This window comes from Empidonax traillii, unplaced genomic scaffold (assembly GCF_003031625.1).
Source record: "Empidonax traillii isolate 1590-97213 ecotype Southwest subspecies unplaced genomic scaffold, ASM303162v1 scaffold229:size1690559, whole genome shotgun sequence".
Taxonomy (NCBI): Eukaryota; Metazoa; Chordata; class Aves; order Passeriformes; family Tyrannidae; genus Empidonax; species Empidonax traillii.
The window spans coordinates 94527-120382 of record NW_020955422.1 but is presented as its reverse complement, the minus strand read 5'-3'; the positions used below and the strand labels follow the sequence as shown (position 1 = coordinate 120382).

At 40.6% G+C, this 25856-nt stretch overlaps 1 protein-coding gene across 1 annotated transcript in view; it reads left to right on the top strand.

The window, feature by feature from the left end:
• Positions 1-11748, top strand: part of MAP3K5 (mitogen-activated protein kinase kinase kinase 5) — a 102159-nt gene extending 90411 nt beyond the window's left edge. The window contains exons 25-30 of the mRNA XM_027888019.1: positions 2717-2822; positions 5178-5418; positions 8174-8286; positions 9136-9248; positions 10143-10219; positions 11023-11748. Coding sequence (XP_027743820.1) covers positions 2717-2822; positions 5178-5418; positions 8174-8286; positions 9136-9248; positions 10143-10219; positions 11023-11083 — 711 coding nt within the window. The 3' untranslated portion in view covers positions 11084-11748. The remainder of the gene's footprint in view (positions 1-2716; positions 2823-5177; positions 5419-8173; positions 8287-9135; positions 9249-10142; positions 10220-11022) is intronic.
• Positions 11749-25856: the final 14108 nt, after the last annotated feature.

Here is a 25856-nt window from a genome sequence, read left to right as displayed (position 1 = left end):
AAGCAGGATAAGGAAGAATTTAAAAAGGTTTCTTTTCTATCAATAATTAATGCAAAATTTATTATTTCCTACATTGAGCAATGAAATATGCATGGATAGCCTTAAAACAGCTAGTTTTAAAAATGCTGTGTTTGTTCTTCTTTAGTTATGTATTTAATCACAGGCAGTAGGGTTTAACGATTAAGATGAATAATGAAGGGGGGGTTGCAGCTGGGCTGAGTATCACTTGCCCAGACTGAAGTCATGTAGTTCAGCTGAAATGGCAATCCAAGTAGGCATTTGAGGTAGATGATTCTGTTAGCCTTTAAACCCAGGGCACTCTGACAAATAGAAGACCTGTCAGGAAGGATGGCATAGCATGTAAACTGTTGCATAGACTACACTAACAAGAATTAAATGCTATTTACAAAAAAACCCACAAAGTTTGAAATTATAAATGTAAAATAGATGTTTCTACAAATTAAAGTTTTCACTTTGATTTTTTTGAGTACATTCTCAGCTATCCATTCTACTTAGCCTCATAATAATATTCTTTTGACACTTACAAGAAAAAAAACTAGCATACAAGATTTAAAAAAAATGGAGGGGGGAATATTACAAACACCTAGGTTGGTGTTCTGATAGTGTTGTTGCTGGGCATCAGTTGTTTGGTGGTAATTACCTGAGCTGTATTCTTATCAATAAAAAAATTTACCTTCTTCTGTTAACTTTGTCATTACAAGTCGCTGGTTTGTAACTGAAAAATCTCTCTTCCATTACTAGCTCTCTATTATTTAATTAAAGCTACAGAAAGTTCAAAGAAGAACTTTGCTTTATATGTGCCCAGTCTTAATTCTTTTGGACACACTCAATTTCTAAAGTAGTACACTGAAATCCAAAACAGTATCAAGGCCTCAGATACTTCAGAGATTTAGATACTGCTAGAAGTGAGGGAAAGTAGTTCCCTTGTTCTTGGGGCTTAATAAGGTAATCTTAGGTAACAAGGTTTAATAATCCTCATGGAACCAACCAAAAAAATAGTAGTTTTGTGATGTAATGTAAATAGCTAAATCCCATTACTGTAGATTGCTGTGTTCTTGATACAGTTACATCATGTTTCTTCAGTTCCCAAATAAGTTGCACTTACCTAAACGTGTCAGTGTCTTGGTAGCAGTCAATATGGGAAAGTGTAAAGTGCTTGCAAAGGGGAGTCGTGCTGCCTCGGAGGGCAGTGGGCAAACCTTTGGGGCCCTTGAGCAGCTGCTGTCCAGGTGTCAGGCACAGGGCAGGGCCCTCCCTGGCACTGCTGATAGCTCACCAACTCCAAACACAGTGTCCAAGTGCCATCTTGTGGCCACTGGCAGTAGAATTGAGGAGACACGCTGTGGTGGGTTGACCCTGGCTAGAAAGTAAAGACCCTACCCAGTCACTCCCTCCCTCCCAGCAGGATGAGGAATAGAATTGGAAAGACCAGAAGTGAGAAAACTTGTGGGTCAGAATAAAGACTGAAGGGGGTAAAAACCTTTCAAGTGATGCAAAAGCAGTCGTTCACCATTAGCAGAATAATGCCCAGGCAACCCTTGAGCAGTGTCTCCTTTGGCAAAAACAGCCTCTAGTTTTATTGCTGAGCATGATATTATAGGGAAGGGAGTATTTCTTAGGTCAGTTTGAGTCAGATGTGCTGGCCATGTCCCCTTCCAGCTTTTAGTCCACCTGCAGCCTACTCGCTGTGGGGCAGCACAAGAAACAGAGGCAGCCTTGACACTGTGTAAGCTTTGCTCAGCAATAAGTAAAGCATGGGTGTGTTATCAAGGCTGGTTTAGTCACCAGTCTGAAACACCAAACCATGTGGGCTGCTGTGAAAAAAAATTTAACTCCATCCCTGCCAAACCCAGTACAGGTACCTACATAAATTACTGCATTACTGTATATGATTGCTTTGGGGCAGTGAAAATAATATGATTAATAGTCTCTTTTGTGCAATGGCAACTTACTGTTGTCTAGGCATTTTGTTATAGCACTGTCACTTCACCTGCTTCTTCTCTGTCATTTGGGAGGAGGAAAACAATTCCCCTGAAGTAGAGATGTTCTTGCAAGTGGCATGGACAATCTGTAAGAGGCACCTAGAAATATGGCTAAAAGCAGTTTGAAAGCAGGCCTGTAAGCAATTAGGAGCAACTCAGAGTAGAAAACTATGTGCTTGTACAAAGTAAAAAATAGAAGGAAAGGAAAAATGGTACAGCACACAAATGAAGTCTCCTGGCTGTTTAAACAAACATTAATTAACTACTTTTTAATTAAGTAGGAGTGGCGTTACATTAGTCCTTTGATATTTCCTACAATTGTACTTTAAAATAGACAAGCACTGCTCAGAGCAAGCAGTGAAAATGATGCCAAAAAAGTAACAAGATTAATTAGCTTCAGTTCCAAGCCTTTCATAACGTGGTCTTTGTTATTTGTCTTGCTGGCATTCTTTTTAAGTTTCTCTCCATGGCCATGAAGGTTAAGTATCACAGTCATCAAAAATCACCTAACACAGGACCTAATACTTGATAAAAAAATACAAAATATTGTATGACATAAAAAAATGGAGGAAGTAGACAATGTTGTGATCAAGAAATAGTTTTAATCACCTGCTTGGATACAGCATCTATAAGTTTAAACACTTTATATAATGCTGACATATATTTTTAATTTGTGGGGTATGTAATATCTGAATTGAATTTTCTGTTACTAGGTCAATAAAGTTCTCCGAAATCATAACATCAAGCCACATTGGATGTTTGCACTGGACAGCATAATCAGAAAAGCTGTGCAGACTGCTATTACAATTCTGGTCCCAGGTGAGTCATTTCTTAATACTCAGCAAATATTTATCAGCTGATCTCTTTAAATGTGTTTTAGAGATGTGATTATGATGCTTCACTTAAGATTTTGAAACCAGCAGTGACCTTTTTCCTGTTCACTGTCTGTTTTGCAATTCAAAAACTAATCAGTGTGGTGTCCAAGCTATTTTAGAAAGCACCTTTCCATGATGTGTAATCTAAATGACTCTGCAATACAAGGAGTAGTAGTAGGTTAATGTGCTCTGGGATCTAGTTTTTTGAGATGCACAGTGTTGCCCCTTGAAATCCAAAGGACAGGCCTCTTACAAAAAACAAACAAACAAACAAACAAACAAAAAACAAACAAAAAAAACCAAAACAAAACCAAAAAAAAAAACCAAAACAAACCAGAATAAAAAGCAACAAACAACCCCAAACCTCTGAAACCCATGAAAACCAAACCAGTGTGCAGTGCCTGCACTTTGAATATTATATTTTGAATGTTGTGGAAGTAGAATATTTCTCTGTTTAGAAGAAACTGTAGCTCTTTCTGTTATTTCTCAACCTATTTCCGGAGTTAGTTTCTCTGCTGCTTCTTAAGCTTTTAACGTTGGAATTAATGGTGATATTTTTAAATATACGATTTAATGCTTTAAGTCTGAAGTCAAAATACTTAGGTTCTCGTTTTCTGTAGTAGGTTAAGTCTTATATTATCAATAAGGGGATGTGAGAACTCCAACAGAAATTACAGCTGTTCCTGTTCTCGTTGGTATTTTCCATATCCCTAACACAACCATCAAGGTATAAATAGGATTTGTGTGTTATAAAGAAAATCTGTCTTCTGATTAGAATGCTGAACAACTTTAATAGGCATGTACTTCATTGCTGTATAATAAGAGTTCTGTAGAATCCTCCTTAATAGACTGTTCTTCCCCGTACAGCTCGGTATCAGCACTAATTGTATGATTTGAAGCTTAAACAAAAATCTCTCTGCCTTAGTAGTGTTTGGGCACTGATCATCTACGACTTCCCTAATGGCCTTACCCTACTTCTGTTTGCTTTCCCTTGCCTTCATTTGACTCCTTTTTTTTTTTTTCTGTACCCTTTTTTTTCCCCTGCTAAGAATGATGCAAACATTTATCTCTGGCCCTAACACTTCTAAAAGTTACGGGATTTTAAGTTTAAGGAGTGGTCCAAAGCAGATTTTATACAATTGTACTTCCTGCTGGTGAACAATGGCAAAGAACTTCTCCATCACGCTAATTAGAACAGAAGTTCAAAGCAAATTCAGGCATGTTTGCCTATCGATATTTGGGGAACTGCTTTATAATAAATTTGTTTTCTTTAATTTAGAGGAAGCACAGCTCTAATGACTTTAGTGTGTTCAGCCTTAAAAAAGGGAATGTAGCATTGAAATGAAGAGATGAAATAGATCCAGGAACAGGTATTTCTTTTGTAAAGAAGAGAAACATACTTACTAGTTATGCAGCAAAAAGGGCAAAAACCAAGTGTGATTCGGGAAAAAAATATATTTTGGTGAGGAGACCAGAGGGAGTTCTTAACAGTAAGAAGCAACAATTGAAGGAAGGAAGGAAGAAAGATTTATATTAAATGGTTAGAATTAACAAACAGATGTTGTTGCAATAATAGGTTGTGTAGGAGTATCAGATCTTGTGTCCATATCTTGCATACCTGGTAAGCTCTGGTAGGTGGTTTAAACAGGGAATAACCAACCAGAATACATGTACAGCTTTGTGTTCACCGTTTCATGGATGTGCATCATGACAAAATAGGCAGTGTTCCCTCTGATAAGCAGAAAGGAATTCTTGGGGCAGGGGTCTTTTTGTAATTTCCTCTCTATATCTTTGGATACATTTTTTTGATAAACGTGGTATTCTTATAATGAGATAATGCCAAATATTACAGAAGAGCAGTAGCAGTAATAGCTGGATATAAAAGAAATAACGATTATTGGTTTGATAAAAGATTTCAGGTCAGACACATAGAAAATACAAATTATTGAGACTGGAATTAAGCAAAAGAAAGAACTTCTGCTGCACACAATACTTCAGCACAGTTTGACATGAAATGCTAGCCAGATCTGGAATCATATTCATCCAGATGTTTGGTTTTTAGAGCTTTTGAACATTCAATAGGCTGAATAATAATCTGCAAAAGTTAGATGCTGTTATGTTTTAAGTGGTCTTAAACCCCTAGAAAATACCATCTGTTCTCTTGTTACAGAAATTTCAGGTCCAGTTTACCCAAAGCTCTAGGATGATCTGCAAATAGTCAGTTAGGTATGCTTTTGTTTTAATGCTTAACTAATGTTTAACATCTTTACTGTTTTTTCCTTTGCTTGTATTTTAATAGAATTGAGGCCACATTTTAGTCTTGCATCTGAAAGTGATACAGCAGATCAAGATGATATAGAAGTTGAAGATCAAGATGAACAGCCCCAGAATCAAGCCATCCAGCAGCCTTGCATCGTCATGGAAGATGCAGTAGCTACCTCAGGTGTAAGCACACTCAGCTCTACAGTATCCCATGACTCCCAGGCTGCTCACAGATCACTGAGTGTCCAGCTGGGCAGGCTAAAATTAGAGACAAACAGGTAAGTCTGGACATCAGGAGACAGAGATGCTGGCCTACTTGTGACAGTACTTATTGCTTAGCTTTTAAAATACACGTGCTAGAATAGTAGTGACTGCCAGAATTCCATAGCACTGCAATTTGTTCATTTAAATTACAAAATGTTTAGCTGTGACTGATCACTTATATTGGTTTTATTAATTTCAAAAGAGTAGTGATGCAACTTAAGGTCGGTTTTGATTTCAGGTGCCCTTTCAAGGAAGGTCTTGAAAAAACTGACTTGCTGCCAAGCTTCTGTTTTTTCTCTCCTTCGTATGCTCTGTATGGCTGATGAATGGTGTTATGCTTTGTTTCCACAAAGACAGAACTTGCTGTTCTTTTCTGTAGTTATTCTTGGGGAGTGAACTCAAGCTAATTGACAGCCACATATGAACTCCACAAGGAAGCTACTTCAGACTTGTTTTGTGTGCAGAATTCACTGCAAGCAGGATCTCTGCTTACCAGCAACCATTATCTTTTAAAGAAGTTTTGTTCACCAGAGAAAGATGTGAAAATAGGTGTTTTGTTTAAAAGAAAAAATGAGCCAGAGATTTGGATATTGGATTTTTTCTCAGAAATATATGCATTGCACTTTAAACCAGAAAAGTGGTTGTTTGGAGTTTTTTTTTTATTTAAGAAACATCAGAGAAAAATCTGTCTCCATTATTTTATTCAAATGATCTTCTATATATTTTGTTTTCATTAAAATATGCCAATCTGTTTAAGGTAGATATTTAGCTTTTGCAGCATCTGATATATGACATTGGATTCCCTACTGACCTCAGTAAATTTTCAGTGTGACCTTGATAGAAAGAGAACATGTCTTCAATAAGACAGTTGTTATGCCAGTAGGATATTCTGTGGAGTTACAGTTCCAACTGAAGCTAAAATGTTAAATTGCACTTTAGTTTTAAATATGTCCAAGAAGATTGCCATAATTAGAGTAATTCATTAGACTGTTTTTAATAAAGTAACAGTATTTTTGGGTTCTTAGGTTAGAATTAATTTTCTTGCTTGTGACCACTGAGAAATATTTTGATTGCCTTATTGATATACTTAAATAAATACACAACTATTTTAGATTGGCTCACTTTACTTCACAAGTTTATGGTGGGAAATGACCTCAAAAGCGATCAGTTGGTAGGGTTACTTTTTTGCTAGCACTTTGCCTCTGTAAATTTCTCAGATGCAAAGCCTTTGGCCAAATAATCACATCCAGTCATTCATGCAGAAATTTTGAGGTACATAATAGGGACAGCTGTTTGAATCTTAATGAAAGCTTCATTGGCATAAGCAGCAAGCAGTTATCAGGACAAAATAATTGATTATTTTATTGGCCCTGAAGGCCTTTTTCAACCAGAATAGATAGAATACAAGTAAGTTAACTGAAATGTGACTTGTCTGTACAGAATATCAATCTGCACTGAGAATGATCAAGCTGTGGGGGTGCGGAGATGCACAAAGCAGCTCTGTTCCCAAGCAGGGTGGACTTGTTAAGAATTATTAGCTTGGGTGTGGAAGCATTCAAATGCAACTATGCTGCTGGTAGGCCTGCATGCAAGCTAAAAATGGGGCTAGATCTTTTTACAAAGCAATCATATGGGATGCAGTTTAATTCTGTGCAAAGACAGGCAAGGTGCTTTTGTGGCACATTTTCTAACTGAATTCCTATCTTTCATGGTCCCAGAAAAAAAGGTGCAATGCTCAACTGGTGTAAAAAAATAAATAAATGAAGGAAACATGCTAAAATTGAAGTTATTGCATAGTTTTCAGGCTGACAAAGGTTTCAGGAAACAGATGAAGATGATGCAATTCTTTCAAGGCAGAACTTCTGAAGACTCAGAAGTCAGTAATAGGTTTCTGAGTATGTTCTCTATGTCCAGTTTCTCAGACCAAGTTCCTGAAAAGATACTGTTCACAAATCCCCTCTTTTACTAAATCGCTTTTCTGAAATAACAAGCTGCAACAGTTTCACGTAATAATTTTCCATTATATCCTGGCTATTTTCTTTTGATTGGTTTGAAAGGTGCTGGCTACTGAATCTCTCTGGGTTTCTCTCTGGGTTTGTGTTATGAAGGAGGTCAAACATGGGTTCCAATTTACTTCTGCTTGACATTTTCAAAAGTAATTGCTTAGGGGAGGATGCAAGTGTTTTGCCTCCTCTTTTCTCACTCTTAACATAGTCTAAGAGGGCAGGCACAAAGTGCCTCATATGTGAGGAAGGGACAGCCCATGGGTGGTTGAGAACATATTTTCCACATTTAAGAAATGCAACCATATGTTTTCACCACATTTCCATCTCAGCTCCACCCTTGAAAATGTCTGCTGGAGAGATGTGAACTGACATTTTTCCTTACAAAGGATTATGTCACAAAGTTTAGCCCTTGGTTTATGAAACACTTTGATATTGTTCTCAGTTACACAGTTTTGTTTAAAGCAGAATGCTGGCTGTAGAAATTCCACTGACATTTTATACCTTATCACTTGTTTAGTAAGTGAACGTGTATGTGTTTGGGGCTTTTTTTTTTTAGGGCTATAGCTTTAGGAAACAATGAATGTTTATATCTTGGTATAGGTCCTAATAAATCTATAGTGAAAGAATGTTCCTGTGAAAGCTGAAGAAGTCTGTCCTTGTCTTTGTAAGGAAGGTTTCCAGTTTAAGTATAGTAAGATCTTTGCTTTCCTGAAAATGTGAAGCTAATTCAGGAAATGGGCGCTTTCTTCCGGTTTCTTCACAGGTTATTGGAGGAGTTGGTTCAAAAGGAGAGAGAATTTCAAGTCCTCTTACATCAAGCTATAGAGGAAAAAGATCAAGAGATCAGAAACCTACGGCTCAGGTCACAGCCAATAGGTAAGTGAGAAGAATTTTCAAGGAAAAGTTTCATACTAGCTGCAGATGAAATGGTGCCAGCTAAACATCTGTTTGTTTTATTGAGCTAGTCTTCAGCAAAGATGCTTTATTATGCTGCTTCTGGTAGGATTTGGTTCTGAATTAAGAATGTACATTGTGGAAACAAATTACTGAATTTGTTAATCAAAGTACAAGGAATGGTACAATTTAAATATTTTTGTTTGTGATTATATGGAAGAGTACAAGGCTCATATTCTACAGAATAAATATTATTCCTAAAGAGGATAATCCAATATGTTAGGTATGTGTTCCTTGAATTACAGACTGTTCCAATTGTTCCACTGAAAGTTCAAGAGGATCTAATTGGTGAAATGTAAATACAACTTAAAGGCTACTGAGGGAAGCTGAGTTTGCTGTGTATCTGCCCTGAAGAAGGTGGAAGTGTTGCTTCCCAAAAGCAAATGATCCTCAGTCCAAGGCATTGCCTGTGCACCAATTGCATGAGTTGCACTGAACAGTTCAGTTAATTGATGCAATGACCTTAGCGTAGAAACAGTGACAGTGAAATCGATGTGCCTTGTACGAGTAAAGTCATTTTATGAAAAGGGCATAAAATCTCTATCAGTGTTCACAGTACTTGAACTGTACCTCTGACCCAAGTGGAGTAATTAATGTCTATAAATTGTAATTAAGTGTGGTCTTTGGGAATTGACATTTATCTTTATTTATGGGCATACTGGTATTCTAAGCTTGAATGGAAAGCTCACTGAAGAAAGTGTTTCAGGAGTCAAAAATAACATGAGGTTGCTTTGGCAACAGAAAATCTTATCTCAGAAATGCTTGTTTTAGATATTCCTGGATTGTCTGTCTGTCATCGTCATTCCACTGGCACAGGGACCGAAGACCCGGATCTCATAAACTGGCTGAGAGTTCATGGAGCTGATGAGGCCACAATAAACAAGGTAGCAATGACTCTGTTCAGTGTCCAGTACTGTTGCAGTACTGTTTTGTGTCACAATGCAAGAAAATATCAAACCTTTTTAATTACTTCAGCACATTTTGAGAGATTGATTTGTTTTCAGATGATAGGAAAAAACCATGAATATAAAGGCCTTCTTAAAAATACAGTACTATTAATAATTCCTAAATCCAATTAGGATTAGGGAATAAAACGTCCTGGTAAATAGACACTCTTGCTTTTTCAGTGTCTTTACACATCGCAGCAGTTCCTGCTGATGATACCCTGAATACTGGGTACATGTTCACCCTTAACTAACTGTGCTGAAGTGAAATATGCTGAAGTAAATCAGTATGCTCTGCAGCAAATTATATAATTTTAGAGGTGTTGAGCACCTCGGAAAATCAGCTGATTTAGGGACACCTGCATGTAGTTATCACTGCTATGTATCAGATCAGAGGTTCATCCAAATCCAATTACATCAAATTTAGATGCCATTCTTGAAAAGGTAGGCCTTAACTGTTTTCAGTTTCCTCGTGGGTTAAATGTGGTGTTAATTATGCTCTGATTTGTGTTCACTGAAGTCTGTGATTCTGAAATATCAGTGGTAACAACAGAAATGCCAATTGACAAAGGTTTTGAGCAGCTGTAAAAGCATTACACCTTTCAAGTTGTGCTTGGTATGCCAATGCAGACTATACAGTGTAAAATTTAAGCAGCTTCATTGTATTTCTAAAACCAATGTGAATTAATTTGTTACATGTACCACATTTTAGCCATTTTTAGGTTTCTTCCAGATGTAACCTTCTATTTTTAAGGGCAGATAATCCTAGGAAGATGAGCTTAGGAATCTAAATGATATTTCTGACAAAATCTTCATTTAAACATCTTTTTGCAGTTCTTAGCTGAAGACTATACCTTAACGGATGTTCTCTGCTATGTTACACGAGATGATCTGAAATGTTTGAGACTGAGGTAATGCTTCATGTTTAAATGAACTGTGCTTAGCAGGAGTTGTGCTTTGCTTCAAGAGAAAATAACTGATACTAATTTATTGTATTGTGCAGTATTAATTTAAAATAAGTAACATTTTCCAGTATGTCTTTGTATGCTGACACAGTCCTGCTAAACAGCTGGATACTGTTTAAATTTTAAACCAAGCTATTTCTATTAAAGGCAAAATATTAGGGTAAGCATTTACCCTACACCTGGAGACACTGAATATCCCATTAGAGCCTTGCTTTTATTTGAAAAAGTAGAGATAGCAAAACTTTCAGTAGTTTTGCATCATTTTTAAACTTCACAAATCTTACTCATGGACTGCAAGTAACACTAGATTTCACCTAATCATGCCAGGTGTGTGGGTTACTGCAGTACCAAGTTGAAGTAGAAACAATTATCAGACACCGTGTGCGTGCCCAGTCAGTTTAAAAAAAAAGTAACTAAAAAATTACAGTAAAAGGCAGGTGTTAAGATTTTTATGTAATTGACACTTTCATCATGTTGGAAGTCAGATGTGGGTTATGCAAGTCCTTTGGACCAGAAGTCTGAATTCCAGACAGCAGGCATCTGCCAAGTGGAACAATTGCCCTGTACTGTAATCAGGAAAGGACTCTGTTCTCTGAGTATTGCATGTAGAATTTCACCTTTGATCAGCCTTCCCACTGAATTTCATTGATCAAAACCAGGGCAAGAAAATCAGAAAACACCTAAACTGAAATGCTTTCAGGCTAGAGAGTATCTTTGTACCTGAGTGTCTTTATGCTTTTTCTTTACAGAGGAGGAATGCTATGCACACTCTGGAAGGCTATCACCGACTTTCGAGAGAAACACGCCTGACACTGAAATTTTTCTTTGCTTCTCTGCAGAGATGAAAAGATTTCCTTTCAGCACAGAGCAGGTGTGCTGTCAGAGGGACTGTTGCACTTTAATCCAGTATTTGTTTACCAATGTTAAAAACACTGCAGCTTCCTGACTGCTTTTACTTCTATAATCCATAAGGAATCTATAAACAACCTGCAACATTATTTTACTTCAAATGTTTTTACATGCAAGTTTTTCAAAAATTTAACCCCATACACACACACAAAGTTATAAACTCATAAAATATCATAGTAAAGTAAACAGATGTTAATTTCATGAAAACCTGATATAAGATTTCATGTGACTGTACATCACTGGAACAAAACCAAAATGTGACAACAACTTTTCAAGTTTCTTTGTAATATATCTCAATATTATATGTAGTAGAGCTTCATAATTTCAATCATAATTAGATAATTTTCTTTTAGTGTGCAACCCAAAGGTAATTGTTTTACCTACTGCCCTACATAGTTTAATATTGTTTATTTTTGGTAATTTAAGTTCTATGGTGCATTTGTTTTAGAGTTGTTTATGTACTACTGAACTGTACCAGTTGTATACACCTGAACCACAGTAATGTTAGCTTGTTCTAAAGCTATCTCTGACATACACAGTTGGAAATAAAAATAACCTAAGACTTACTTTTTCCTATATTTTTGGACTTCTAAAATAATAAAGGTGTAGAACTGGAAAATATTGGAATAAAAAAAAAAAAGAAAAAATCAAATTGAGTATCAAGGGAACCTTTCTGACACATGTTAAACTTATTGTGATTTGAGTTGGATAATCATAGCATTGAATATTTTCTCGGTTTTCCTATTCAGTCTGATTCTTGCAGTAACAAGCCAGGGACAAACAAAATTTTTCTCCATGTGCTCGACTTGAGAAACGAAAAGTCCTGCTTCAATGCACTGAATAGTCATTGTGCCCTGTTTTTTCTTTTTCTGCTTCTGTTTATGCAATGTGTCTTTTCTCACATGTAATGAAAAAAGGTTGTGGATGTTCCCTGTCCATCCACTGTCATTGTCACTCCATCATCGTAGCACTGGGTATCAACAGATTTGTCTAGGGCAGCTGCAAAAAATTCCAGTGTAAGACTTGCCTGGACAAGAAGGTACTTCTTTCTTCAGAAGCCTTGGTAATCAGTGAAAGGCTTATATTATCAATTTTTCAGGTTTTGCAAGCATTTTCAAAGAAAACTAAGTATTTTATTTTAAACATTAATATGCTGTCTTACCTAACATGTATATAGTAATTTTTGCTGACTAAAATACAGCAATTATGCTTTTAAAAGGACAGGCTAAAGAAAAAAAAGTAGATTAAATAATTTGTCAGATTTTTTTTTTTCTACTCTGAAGATGATTCAACTGATTTTTTGGGCATAGGTAGATTCAACTCATTCCAAAAACTTAACTACGTTTCATGAGAAACACAGCTAATGTTTACCAATTTCTACTGCTATTACAGCAGGAAACAGTACACATTCAAGGTAGTTTTAAACACTGGAAAGACCAGTGGTGGAGGTTGATTTGTAAAACCCAAAGCAACTGAAAAACACCACTACCCATTGAAAAGTGACCCTTAGGACAATGAACATCCCTAATTTCATTTTTTGTGTGAAGCACGATCCTGTATTGGTCCACGATTGCAGTTTGGAAACGTGATTTCACGCAGCATGAATAGACCAGAATGTAATTGCATTGCTCTGTTTACTTTGAAAGCATGCAGCCTGTTCTGTATGACTCAGAGTTCTCAGAAATGCCAGCTATGTATAAGAGAAGGGAGCGTGATCAACGTTTCAGTTCAACATGTCTATGAGACTGAGCCTGGCACCAACTGGGAATGAACTCCTATAGTTCATTGCTGGCTTCACCAGACCCACAGTGGCTTCTGCAGAGTTGCTCAGCAATCAGTTCTGTATTCTCTGTATTCTTACCCACTGTAAGATTATATTGGGTCTGATCCATGCCTAGGCTGGGCCATGTATACTTGGGGTACTTGAGCAATCGTGATCTGGTCTGATTGTGGTTCTCTGAACAGCACAGCTTATCCGTATGGGTACTAGATCTGTGCACAAAAGCTTATGTAATATCCCCACTTCAGGCTACTTCATATAGATTGTGCTAGTCACGTTACTTTTTATATCCTCGAATAGAATGTGAGAAAACATTCTGGGACAGGATGCATCAGACACCTGGGACTTTTCAGCCTGGCTCCCTGAATATGCTGGTGGATACATGGACCACAGGTGAGGGAATTGAGATTACATTGTAAGGACACATTGTGTTTCAGTGCAGGGTTTTGCGAAGGGCAACATTTTGCCTAGAGGGCATACCACAGGGTTTGAGCTTAGATAACCTCTTGGTCCTTGATCCATGCTGTTGTAATCCAGGGCTCAGGTGGACCAAAAGACACCTTTGCCCCTCCATTAAGAGAACACAGAAGTGAAAACTCGATCAAGGCAGTGCTGATCTTGCTGTCCTTTGTGCCTTCCAGCGTAAAGCTCAGCCTGTTCTTGTATCACAAACGCTCTCCTGCCCACAAACCACAGGGCACGTTTATCACTCAAGCCCCAAGCTGCTTCTGTTTTAGAGCCCAAATGGCTCCTGGTGCAACAAAATGTTCATCTTCCCTTCCCCTCGAAGAATCTCATGCCCTGAACTTGAAAGTTCTGCACGGTGGCTAAAGTTGGCTTTGGTGCATACGCGCATATACCAGACTACATGTGCACAGCTGCATATGTCTACCTGCTCGCCCGTATGGTGCCACAGCTGTGTGCCATGAGTTTCTGTACAGAAAAGACTGATGCGTCGAGAGCTCGTTCAGAGAGCCAATGTTTTTGGAAGCGATATGTTGCGGGCAACTCTAAACCCGGCTGCTCAACAGCACGTGCCGCAGCAGCGAGTCTGCAGCAGTGCAGCTCTTCCCCACACGATGCGGCGCATCGCCCGGGCTTGTGAGGCGGCCGCCACTCCTCCCACCTACCGTCGAGATGGCGAGCATCCCCAAACCTGTTGTTTCTCCCCGCGCTGGTACCGAACGAGCTGTGCCAATGCGGCGGGAGCCGCTCTGAGGAAACATACCGGCACACCTGGGTGAACACCGGCACGTCGGCCGCCCGGGGCCGCCGCGGGGGCCGGGAGCGCGGGCAGGCGCCCCCGCACCGGCACCGCACAAGCGCCTCCCGCCCGTGAGGGGCGGCCGCTGCCGGGCCGCGGGCGCCGGGCCCGCCCTCACCTGCTGCCGGGCAGAACCCGCCGGCGGGGGCGGGGGACGTGGCGCTCTCACCTGCCCGGGGCAGCGGAGCTGCGGGGCGGAGCAGCCGCGCTCGCCGAGCAGGAGGAGACATGGCGGAGGCCGCGGGCAGGAGCGGCGGGCGCCGGCGCCCCGCAGGTGAGGCGCTGCCGCCGACCCGGGGCGGAGGGAGGGCAGCGGCGCGGGTCGGGCCGGCGGCTGCGGGAGGCCCTGCGCTCCCGGCCGGCTGCGGGCGGCCGTGCGGGACGGGAGCGCTGCGGGGCCCGGCGGCGGCCTCGTCCGCAACAGGTGCGGGGGCGCTCCCTGGCCGCCCGCGCCCGCCGGGCTTCGCGGGGGCTTCGCTCCCTTCCCGCGGGGCACCCACTGCGACCCGGCCCGGGGGCAGCCGGAGGGCAGAGCCGCGCCGGCGGGGGCAGCTCCCGCACCGTGCCCGCCGCAGCGGCGAGACCCCCACCCCCGCCTCCCTTGCCCGGCCCCGCAGAGGGGCATCGCCGGGTCCGCGCCGTCGTTCCCGGAGCGCCGCTGGTTGTTCTGAAACCTTCTTTAAAGGCTCGGGGTGCTGCGGGGCGTCCGCGCCGGGCGGGCATAGCGCGGGGTGCCCGAGCCGCCTGCGGGGGCGGCCGCCGGGCTGCGGCGCAGGAGTGCGGGGCAGCGGGCTCCGAGCGGGGCTTGAGATAGTGGCGAGCTCCTTGCAGAATACCCGCAACGCCTGATAGCGGGCTTGGGGCGAGCCCCGGCAGGGTCAAGGTACCCGGTGGCGCCTCCCGAGCGAGCCCCGCCGCAGGGCCCGCGGGTTTGGCCGCGCCTCAAACGCGTGCGAGCGACGGGCTGCTGCAAGCCCTGATTTCCTATAGGGAAGGCAGGGAGATGTCCTTGCATCTCCTCTAAGGAGGAATGTACGCTGCGAGAGCGTTTTAACGCGCTTTTATTTTGGCCCTAAGGGCAAGGAGGGTGCAGGGAGGAGATTTTGGCTTACGCAAGCGGATCGACCGCTGTATCACTGTTGTAGGCGCGGATGCTGTTTGCTTTTGTGGGCAGTGGAGGGGTTGCCTTTCTGGCACGTTCATTGGGAGTGCTGCTTGCTGGACTGTGAAGGCTGACTCCAACTTTTAGTCCTCTCCTTTTTTTCCCTTTTTTGTCTCCTTCCATAGTACAATTCCACTCACCTTTTGCTAGTCCTTCTCTAACCTATGTCCAAGTTTATCTCTGAATCCAAGGTTTTTCATCAAAACATCAAATGAATAGGCCATATGGCTGTTGCTTAATTGGTTGTGTTTCCACAGTGTAATATTTTTAATACATACTTTACATAACGCAGGCATGCAGTCACAAGCAACGTCTGTGGGCAGACCCATCCAAGTGCTGTCTTTAGTAAACCTGAAAATTGTAGTGTTTTTGCTCAGGAATTCTTCTTTCAAGTCACTCCTGGGCATCACTCTAAAGTTCAGCTTCAGAAACGATGTGCATCTATTTTCCTGTGTATTTCAGAGTTTGTAACTGCATTAACTTCAGTTTCCATGGGAAGAACTGACTGTCGGTGTATTTTTAAATCCAAGCCTAACAAACTCTTTTCAAGTTCTTTTCCTTACATTGCTGATGTGTTTTTTTTTTTTTTTCCAACTGTGTTATCAGTCTCTTTCTAATTCCTTACCAAAACTGGGGACAACCCAACAGGTTACATGTATGTTACATAAGTGAAGTTTTAAAAGGATTTCTGTGCTTAGATTTATTCCGAGTTTGCTTTATAGTTTCATTTCATGCTACTGTGTTGAACTTTTACTCATTGAGCCATATTTGTAGAAAGGAGGTGGATCTACTTGCATGAGTTGTTATTTTGAATTTGAATTGCTTTGTGCTGTCAAAGTTCATTCAAAACTTCCTCATGTGTGAAATGTCCAAGTTAAACTTACTTCTGTAAAGTTGTTTATTGTCTGTTGAGATTGTGTTAGGTCTCTGAATTGTCTCAGGCCACTTTCCCGGCGTTTGCATTTACAAACAGGGACAACCTGGTAGCATCTCAGGGAGCTGCTCAACAGCTATTTGGTCTGTCTGTGAGTGAGCAGATGTGTGTGCCCAGGGAGGGCCATGCAGATGGCTTCAGCTGCAGCCTACTCCGTAGGCAGAACACCTGTGCCTGGATCCGGCTCCTCATGAAGGTCAACATCCCATCCTCGTTTGGGGAAATTACCTACTGGTTGACTTATTGCCTCTGTTTAAAAAACAAAACAAACCAGCTAAATAGCTCTGTGTGTGGAGGTGTGTGTCTGGGTTTGGTTTCCTGCCCCACCCCCCTCCTATGGCTGTCCACAGGGATTTTCGGGACTGATCTTGGGAAAGCTTTAATGGCACCAGACGGGCTTTGCAGGGAGATGTTACAAGTGGCTCCCTTTATTGTTGGGCAGATGGTCTTCTGCAGTTAACTAGCTTTCTTCAGGTAAATGGCTTAATTACCAGGGGTGAGGGGTTTTTTTTCTCTGTCATTCATAAATGTGTGGATGGCAAAATAAGTACAATGCTCATGACATATGCTAACTTATACCAGTTAGAATTTTTAAATGATAATTACTTGAGCATTTTATAGTGCTAACAGGCTTTTCCTGAGATGAGAGAGGCCCTCTTGTGGGGAATAACACATGGAGAAGCTTCTAAGATGCCTAATTTTATGGCTGCCTACCCATCAGCATAGGCATGCCTCTGCGTGTGAGAGTTTCCCCACGCGTACTCAGGGCTGTCTTGGCCAGCTCTGTGCACAAATAACAATTTGCTTAAGTGCTGGGAGACCAGAGAGAGCAAAGTCTTTGCTCTCTTGCGAAGAAGCTTTAATGCCATGACTTGGTGTACTGTTAGTGCACTCTTCTAAGTGAGTTTATTATTGTTCCTTTCTTTTTGCAACAAAACAAGTCTGCACTTTAAATTATGTCAGTGATAGGTGGCTTGCAAAAGCCGAACACTTGGGGTGTTTGCTCTGTAACTGCTGGTGGGAATTTATATCTATTGCTTGCATGTCGTGGTATTTTCTCCATCTGAGAATAAATCAAGTTTCATCTTACTGTGTTACCTTTTCTCTAACAAATAGATAAATTATTAGGGAAAACGCAAAGGTACAGAAGCATACAGTGGGTGGGAGCTGAAGGCCTGTGCCAGTTCCGCATGGCTCTTTCCCGACGATGCCAACGTGTTTTGCTGGGGAGGATTTATGCAGCGGTATCGTGACACACGGGTTTCATCCCTCTGGCGGCTGAGGCAGTTCCCGTTCCGCATCCCAGCGCTCCACCACAGGCTGCGGTGCCGCCCGGGGGTCACCCCCGCAGCGGCCGCGGCTCTGTGCTCTCCCTCGTACCGCAAACAGCGGCTGTCAGAGCGCCAGGTGTCGTCAGGATAACGGGAATCTCCGGCCAAATGTTGCGTTGCCGTGAGGGTATTTGCTTACAAATGCTGAAAGTGCTGAAGGTTTGTGTGTTGTTAGCGTGCTTTAATTTCCATCCATAAGCATCTAAACGTTAGTCCGCTGTATTTTCTGTCTTTTAATATATAAATTAAATTGTGGATCTGTAATTCTTCTATTGCCACCTCTCTCTCATTAACACCTATTCAAATTTTGACGTTGTGTTTTAGACCTTACACTTACTTATTTGGTCCTGCATCAATATTTTTTGAGTCAGTACTAAATTTAGAGACTCAGATTTATCAGTAGCTTGTAGGATGACAATTATACAACTAAATAAAATTTATTAGTGTGGATGAGAGGGTTAATATCCTTATAGAAGCCGCCTCTCAGCTTTAGAAAGCCGCCAGAGTTCTGTCTCTTGGTATCTTTCATTGGTCAGGTAATGTCTCTGCAAGGTCTACACATGGAAAAGTTTGAACAAGCCTTTTTATATGCGTATTATGTAATGTGAGTCAGGCTGTCTTTCTCCACCCACCTACACCCAGCACTTCTAGTGGGAAAAAAAAAAGAAAAAGGAGGGGAGGAAGGAGATGAAACAAACCACAGCAAATACAAACTCAACAAAACTCCAACACTCACCCCCAAAAAAGCAAACCAGAAGCAAATTAACAGAAAAAAAAAATCAAACCCAAAACAACACACACAAAAATCCCAACACAAAAAAACTCCAAAGCCAAACACTGCCAGGAAAAAAAAAAAAGTCTGAGTTAATGAAAAATCAAGCCTGATAAATGATGGAGGAGCAGCTGGTTTAAGTGGTACTTCCAGTACAGGAAGAGAACTTCTACTAATCTAACTAAAATAATATACATTGTCATTTTACTGGGGCTTTATTTTGAAAAGGGAGGTACTTCTGTGTGTGCTAATTCAAACTGTAAAAATTGTAGATTAATGGTAAGCTGAGATGGCAGCCATTTCACTTGTATGATGACTGATTTGTTGCTATCACATATAAACAAGTTTAATACTTAACAGCTGAAAATTATTTGTGGTGTTAAAGGCAATTAAATGATCAGAGCAATAATTGCCTCAATTATGTAAATACTGTGTAATCTTGCAACAACCTATTTTCTTTTCCACTTGAAAAAACCCTGTGTAAGTCTAGATCCACAATACAAGCCGTAGTGTGCTGCTAATGTTATTGCGGTAACTGTCTTTGTACTTTCCTCCAGGAAGGAAATCCTTGGTATGTGACTTGTGTTAGAAAAATGCAGTGGCCTGTTAGTATTGTGGCAGAACAGACCATGTGTGTGATATAGTCTTTTTCACCTTAAGAGCGTGTGAGAAGTGGTTCATTTGTTAAACTGATTCAGACTTAATTCTGCAGTTTTCTTTGCGTGTTGATTCCATGAGTGGAGTCATGCCATATTTGTTCATTAAAAGAAGATAGATTTATATCCTTTGTGGATTTGGGGAGCAGTCTTGAAAATATGTATCCTAGGACACCCGTCAGTGTTCAAGGAACACCGTAAGTTGTCTGCCAATATGACAACAGGACCGGGCTGCCTCACTTCTCAAATGGAATTGAAAACCTGGGTCTTGTTGACAATGAGGTTCTTCAGAGATTATTGAGAGAAGAAATAAAGTACTGATGTCTCCAACTATTTCTGATATCGCTGTCTGAAACTCTAATGTGTTCTCCCTTCTCCAAAAGTCCAGACATCTTGGTCACCTTCTAAGAAACACATTGGGAACTAAGATGATAGAAAAGCACTGTTAAATAACATACCACATAGTAGTTCCCAGGATTCCATCCATCAGATACTGTTGGTAATACAATGGAGAAAATTTTAATTTAGTCTTGGCATATCACCTTTTCTTTCATGTTCACATTTCCATTAAAAGAGCCTTTTCTTTGAAGTATGTTCATGTTTCCAACAAAAAGCTTAAAATGTATGTAAGTGCTCTACAGATGCTTGGTTCTCTTGACATGTATGAAAAATAGGTATTTTAAAAATAACTACCTTTTTTTTTTTTTTACAAGCAGAAGCAGTAACAACACTGCCTTAGCTATTAGTTGTAGGGCAATTGGCATTGATGACTTCTGTCTTTTATTGAATTCCTGTTTCCTACTGTCCTGTGAAGTTCCAATTCCTACCTTCCATTATTTAAACGACCATTGGTTGAAGTTACATATGTTCTACTATAGGGCCTGATCCAATATCATTCTGTTATATATAAAGAGTGTTGGCTAAGAGTGATCTAATATGTTTTTTATTCATCATGGTATGCCTTGTGCTTTATAATTAGCCATATTATGCAAATTAATTTAATTAAAAAATGTAATAAGACTCATTAATATTGTATTTGATGGTTTTATTGGTGTGTGTGTGTTTAAAGTTTTTGGGAATGATGAGGCTCTTACCTTCATATTCACATGACTTTTGTGCTGATAAATGAGTTTGAATAGGGCAGGGCTTCTAGCCTTCTGTATTTTTCCTGTGCATGGAAATGCACACGGGTTTAGTTTTCTTCGACTGAAGGGAAAACAGTTAACACTTACCTTCTGTCTAGTCACTTCTGAGGAACTCTTAACAATCCTTGGCCCAGTGCGTGGCAGCAAACTGGGAAGGGGTAACCTCCAAGAGAAGCTCTCTGTATCCAAGCACGAGCACAGATGTGTGTTTATTGGTGGAGTAGCCTCCTGCTCCAGGCTCCTGTAGGCAGTGTCTCCTGGCACAGCTGCCTGCTTGTGATTCACCAGAACTGTGGTGTGCAGGGGCTGGAGGTGGGGACTGGATAAACAAGTTTCCTACATCACACTGAAGGAATTGCTTCCTCTGCACCTGAGGAATATGTCATCCTACTGCATTGATTAAAGTGGTATCTAGAATGTGCACAGTCTTTCCAGCCTGTGCAAGGGGATGCATAAAAAGTGGGTAAGCTAAAGGAGCCAAAGTAGTCAGGACAGTTAATAGGAAAGTAATAGGTGACTGCTTTTTGTTTCTAGACCTAGTTTATTTAAAATTCACTATGTTTTAGGCAGATATAGATAATGCATCTGAATTCAATTTATTGGAAAGGGAAGATAGTGAGATATGAAAGATATGTTTGTTTAATAAACTCCAGAAGATAAAGATGCTGAACCTGTCCTTCTAAGTTTACTTTCTGAAGAATCTTAATAATCCATTGCTGCTCCCCAGTTTCCCCAGAACATATTTAAGTAGACATTTGTTTAGAAAAGCTGTACACTTCTGCAGTTTCTTGAGTTCTCTGCACTTTCTTGAAGCACCTAATTCAATGGATCAATGAAGAATAAGTTCATGCAACTACTGTGGTTTTATGGCTCAATTTCTAGAAGTGACTCATTTCTTATTTAAAGCTATTCAGAGTGCCTCTGTACTCTTGACAGCAGGATTCTCATTAGTCAAAAAGAAGGTTTCCCTTGTTATTCTCTAGGATTTTATTTCTAACTGATTAATGCAAGGGGCCTTTTTTCCTTCCAAGAAGGTGAAAAGAAGAAGTCAATTATTATATCAGATACTTATATACTAAATACTGAAGTTGTTTAAAAAAAATTAATGTACTGCTGTAAAAATTATCTGCCAGTCGTTTATTATCTTGTATATGAAAGGGAGGCCTTAGAGATATTTTTGAAGAGGAAATTAGAAACCTCTGTAAAGACAAGGTCCTTTTTTGAAAATTGAAGAGCAGGGGAGGAAAAAATTAGGTGTGTAAGATGTTTGATACATCAAGTTGACTTTAACTGAAGCGTTTTTTCTAATACAGTGGCTATTTTTTTGCATATATATATTTATTTTTGCATATTTTTCTGCATTTTTTGGCCTGACTTCGTAATTGAAGAGCTAGTGAAATAGAAAGTAAATAGAGATGTGACTCCTGAAGGAAATTAGGGAGATATTGAGTTTGAAGTTTAGTTAGTATCTGTGTATTCCAACATTGTCCTGCAAGAAATAGGGAGCACTGTCTATATTACACATTTTTAGATGAGTTCATAAAAAAGCTTTTGACATAGATGATTAATATTGAAAATGCCCATACAAAGTATGACCTTGTGTTTTGATGAGTAGGTACACTGAAATTTTTTTGTTATAATGTTTTTGCAGACCACAATGGGAGATTTTAAATGTACCTGAACTTCCTTGATACTTTTTTACCAAGGAAGAAACCTGGTTCCCAATGGAACACTATTGTTTCATGCTGGGAAAACATGACTATAAAAGCAAAATGCCATGTTCTTTCTTGACATAAATATATAAGATAAATACTTACCCTGCCCTGAACCTCTCAGTTCTAAGAAAATGAGAAATAACAATGAAATATTGGCAATCTGTAAAGGAATGTATGCTAAAATATTTACTTCATCTGTTTCATGTTATAAAATACATTTGAGGGGAATCTTTCCTTTTACGTTAGAAGGCATTGAATCAGCATCCAAGAGAAGAATGCTCTTCAACATGTTTATGAATTACTTGGATGTAGGACTGGAAAGGATACTAAGCAAGCTTGCAGATGACACAAAACTGGGAGAAGCTGTTGACTTCCTCAAAGGCAGGGAGGCCCTGCAGAGAGACCTGGACAAATTAGAGGACTGGACAATCACCAACCATGTGAAGTGCAACAAGGGGAAGTGCTGGATTCTGCACCTGGGATGGGGCAACCCTGGATGTATGTACAGACTGGGGATTGAGATGCTGGAAAGCAGTGCCGTGGAAAGGCACATGGGTGTCCTGGTGACGGCAAGTGGAATAAGAGTCAGCAGTGCCCTGGCAGCCAGGAGGGCCTACCGTGTCCTGGGGGCATCAGGCAAAGCATCGCCAGCCAGTCGAGGGAGGGGATTGTCCTGCTCTGCTCTGCACTGGGGCGGCCTCACCTTAAATATTGTGTGCAGTTTTGGGCACTGCAGTGTAAGAAAGATATTCAGCTCTTAGAGAGCCTCCAAAGGAGGGCAGCAAAGATGGTGAAGGGCCTTGAGGGGAAGCCGTACGAGGAGCTGCTGAGGTCTGTTCAGCCTGGAGGAGACTAAGGGGAGACCTCATTGCAGTTACAACTTCCTTGTGAGGGGAAGAGGAGGGGCAGGCACTGATCTCTTCTCTGGTGACCAGTGACAGGACCTGAGGGAATGGCCTGAAGTTATGTCAGGGGAGATTTAGGTTGGATATTAGGAAAATGTTCTTCATCCAGAGGGCAGCTGGGCACTGGAACAAGCTCCCTAGGGAAGTGGTCACAGCAACCAAGCCTGACGGAGTTCAAGAAGCATTTGGAGGGTATTCTCAGACACATGATGTGACTCTTGGGGCGGTCTTGTGCAGGGCTAAGGTTTGGACTCGATGTTCCTTGTGGGTCACTTCCAACTCAGCATATTCAGTTGGTTTGGTGTGGTATTCTTTTAAGACAGTATTTTAACTGTTCTTACGCTAAGAAAAAAGTAGGAGAAAGATATGAGACTCCTGTAAAATGTAACTTGATGATGATACAGTGGGTGCTCCATGGAGTGAGAGGAAAAATCTGTATATTATGATTCAGCAATGTCTTGAATGTTACTGTTTGTAGGGCTTTTAGTAGGCAATTTCTCTATAAGTTTCTTTTGCCCTTTCTGCAACAGTATATGGTCCTACATTGAATTGGCTTGATTTTCTGTCATGTATCCTAACATACCCAATGATACAAGACGACTTTCAGTTACACCAGGTGAGGTTTTTTTCCTTTAAAATATATAGTCACCACAGCCTGTCAGCTCTTTTGAAAGGTACAGATTTTCTTGTCTTCACAAGGTTTTTATTTTCTGTTAGCTAGCTCACTTGCATTGAATGCTGCCTTTTGTCCTCCTTACTTCCTATGAATCAAAAAATCACAGAATCAATTGGGTTGGAAAAGACCTTTGAGGTCGAGTCCCAACCTGTGACCGAACATGACCATGGCACTAAATACCACGTCCAGTCTTTCCTTTCGTGTGCTGTTTGGATAGTGTACAGAGACAGAAACAATCTTATCAATGAAAGAAGGTTGCAAGTCCAGGGTTCAGCCATTGCAAATTATCAGATTAACCATAGTAGACAGCATGTAGGTATCATGGTGATTGACTTCAACTTGCTTTTCATTTCATAAGTAGAGATACCAAATGTTAATACCTGATGGTAAAGCAGAAACATCACTCAGCATGTTGTTATAAATATTTACATTTCCCACATCATGGTATAATTGTCCTAATAGTCCTTGTTCAAACTGCTGTTTAAGACTGTTGCATATCAGATGATGTTTTTTGCAAGTAATTATATTTTTAAAATCCAGTGGATGAAAGTGAGTGTGTTTAAGTGTAGTGGTTTATCTGCAAACCTGAGTTTGTAGGTGTTGTCAAAAGGAAAACCTGAAAATTATTCATTGCACTCAAGATAAGCAGTTGCTCTCATTCCATCTCTTGAGAGCGTTTCACCACATCGGTAAGAGCTCAGCTGTGATTGTATTAGTACACAGTATGACTAATGGTTAGAGGGGAAAAAAAAATCGATAATAGGGGTTATGTAAGCAAATTGTTGCTTTTGGGGTTTTCTTTTTTTAAAGAATTTAACAGCCTTGTTACTAAATTATGCACCTCCTTGTTCCCTCAAGGGAACGTTGCTTTCATCTGAGTTTTCATATAGAAACTCCCAAGCAGCTGAGACAAGGCTGAAATAAACAAAGCTTTCCTGATGGGGATACCTTGGGAATTTCTTTTTCTGCCCTAAACCAGTGGATTTGGGCGAGGGGGGGGAGGGGGGAGAAGGTACAATTTGTTCTTATGCAATGTTGGTACCTTTAATGCATGTTTTAATAGTGTTACTAGACCCTGAGTACCTAAAGTTATACGGTATCTTGTATTATAATAGGTGTCTTTTACTTGTAATGGTTTGCATTTTATTAGGCATTTGGAAACATGTTGTGGACTGGCATAGTTTTTAACCACAGGGGCCTTGAAATAAAATCTCACTGCGTAAGCTGAATGTCCTGTTGATAGTTTTTCTCTGTCCCCTCTGCATTAGTAAGTCAACAGGAAGAAATATGTACCTCAGTTGCCTGTGTGTCATTACCCAAATCCATCTTCACCAGTCTCTGAAGCATCAAACTTGGCCATTACTACATCTTGTACTCAGAGCAAATCACTCCTTTTGGGTGCAGGGATCCTGTAAGGACCAAGGAAGCAATTCTCAGTCTTTAGCTGTTCTGCATGACTCTGTTGATAATAGGGAAATAGAGGTGCTGAAACCGTCGTCATACCTGTAAGCTGGGAAGCCCCTCCAGTCAGGTGTAATTTTGTGTGTTACATACTTCTTCTGTGTTTTAAAATGCCTATTTAAGGTGTTTAGCAATTAAAGGTAATTAAACACAATATTTGAAAGGGTAGGAGTCCTTTCATAATGACTTAAAACAGTGAAATGGGGTGGAGCGATATTTAACTAAGCTGTCATAGAAGTAATGTTTTCTGTTATTTTAGTTCTGTTGGCGACAGTCTTGGCACGTATGAAAAGTATTGGTGGTACTAACTACTGTCCTCTTTTCGTGGTGATGTGTGTACTGTTATGCAGTATTTGTCAGAGGCATTAGGTGGATGGGGTTTGAGGAATGAAGCTGTTTCTCTTTACGGGATAAAGAAGTAGCTTGTATAAACGCCAGAAGGCTAATTGCTGAGCTGAAGAACAGCTTGTGTTAGAGCTTTTTTCCTTACTCCTTTTTTTTTTTTTTTTTTTTGTCCACACCCTTTAGTACAAAGCGTCTCTAACTGTAGACAAATGTCCTTGTATACAGCTTCCGTGTATGCCCAGAGAGTCCAAGGTGTAGCCAAGTGGCAGGATGTAGCCAGGAGGAAATGCATACTAGAGATGGGCTCTGGGCTCGGTTCAGAAAGAGTGCCCTCCTGCAAAAGATTTTTGGTTTGGTTTAGAGTGTTTAGTTTAGGGTATTTAATGCCTCTGCTCGAGAAGAAGGAAGAATAGTGCAGCTGAGCCTTCAGGTGGTGCTGTGTTCTTCTCCATCCACTGTGTTCCTGGCTCATGAGCCTGAGATGTGCGAGAACAGAGCTGTCCTGCCAGCTGAGCATGATCCAGGACT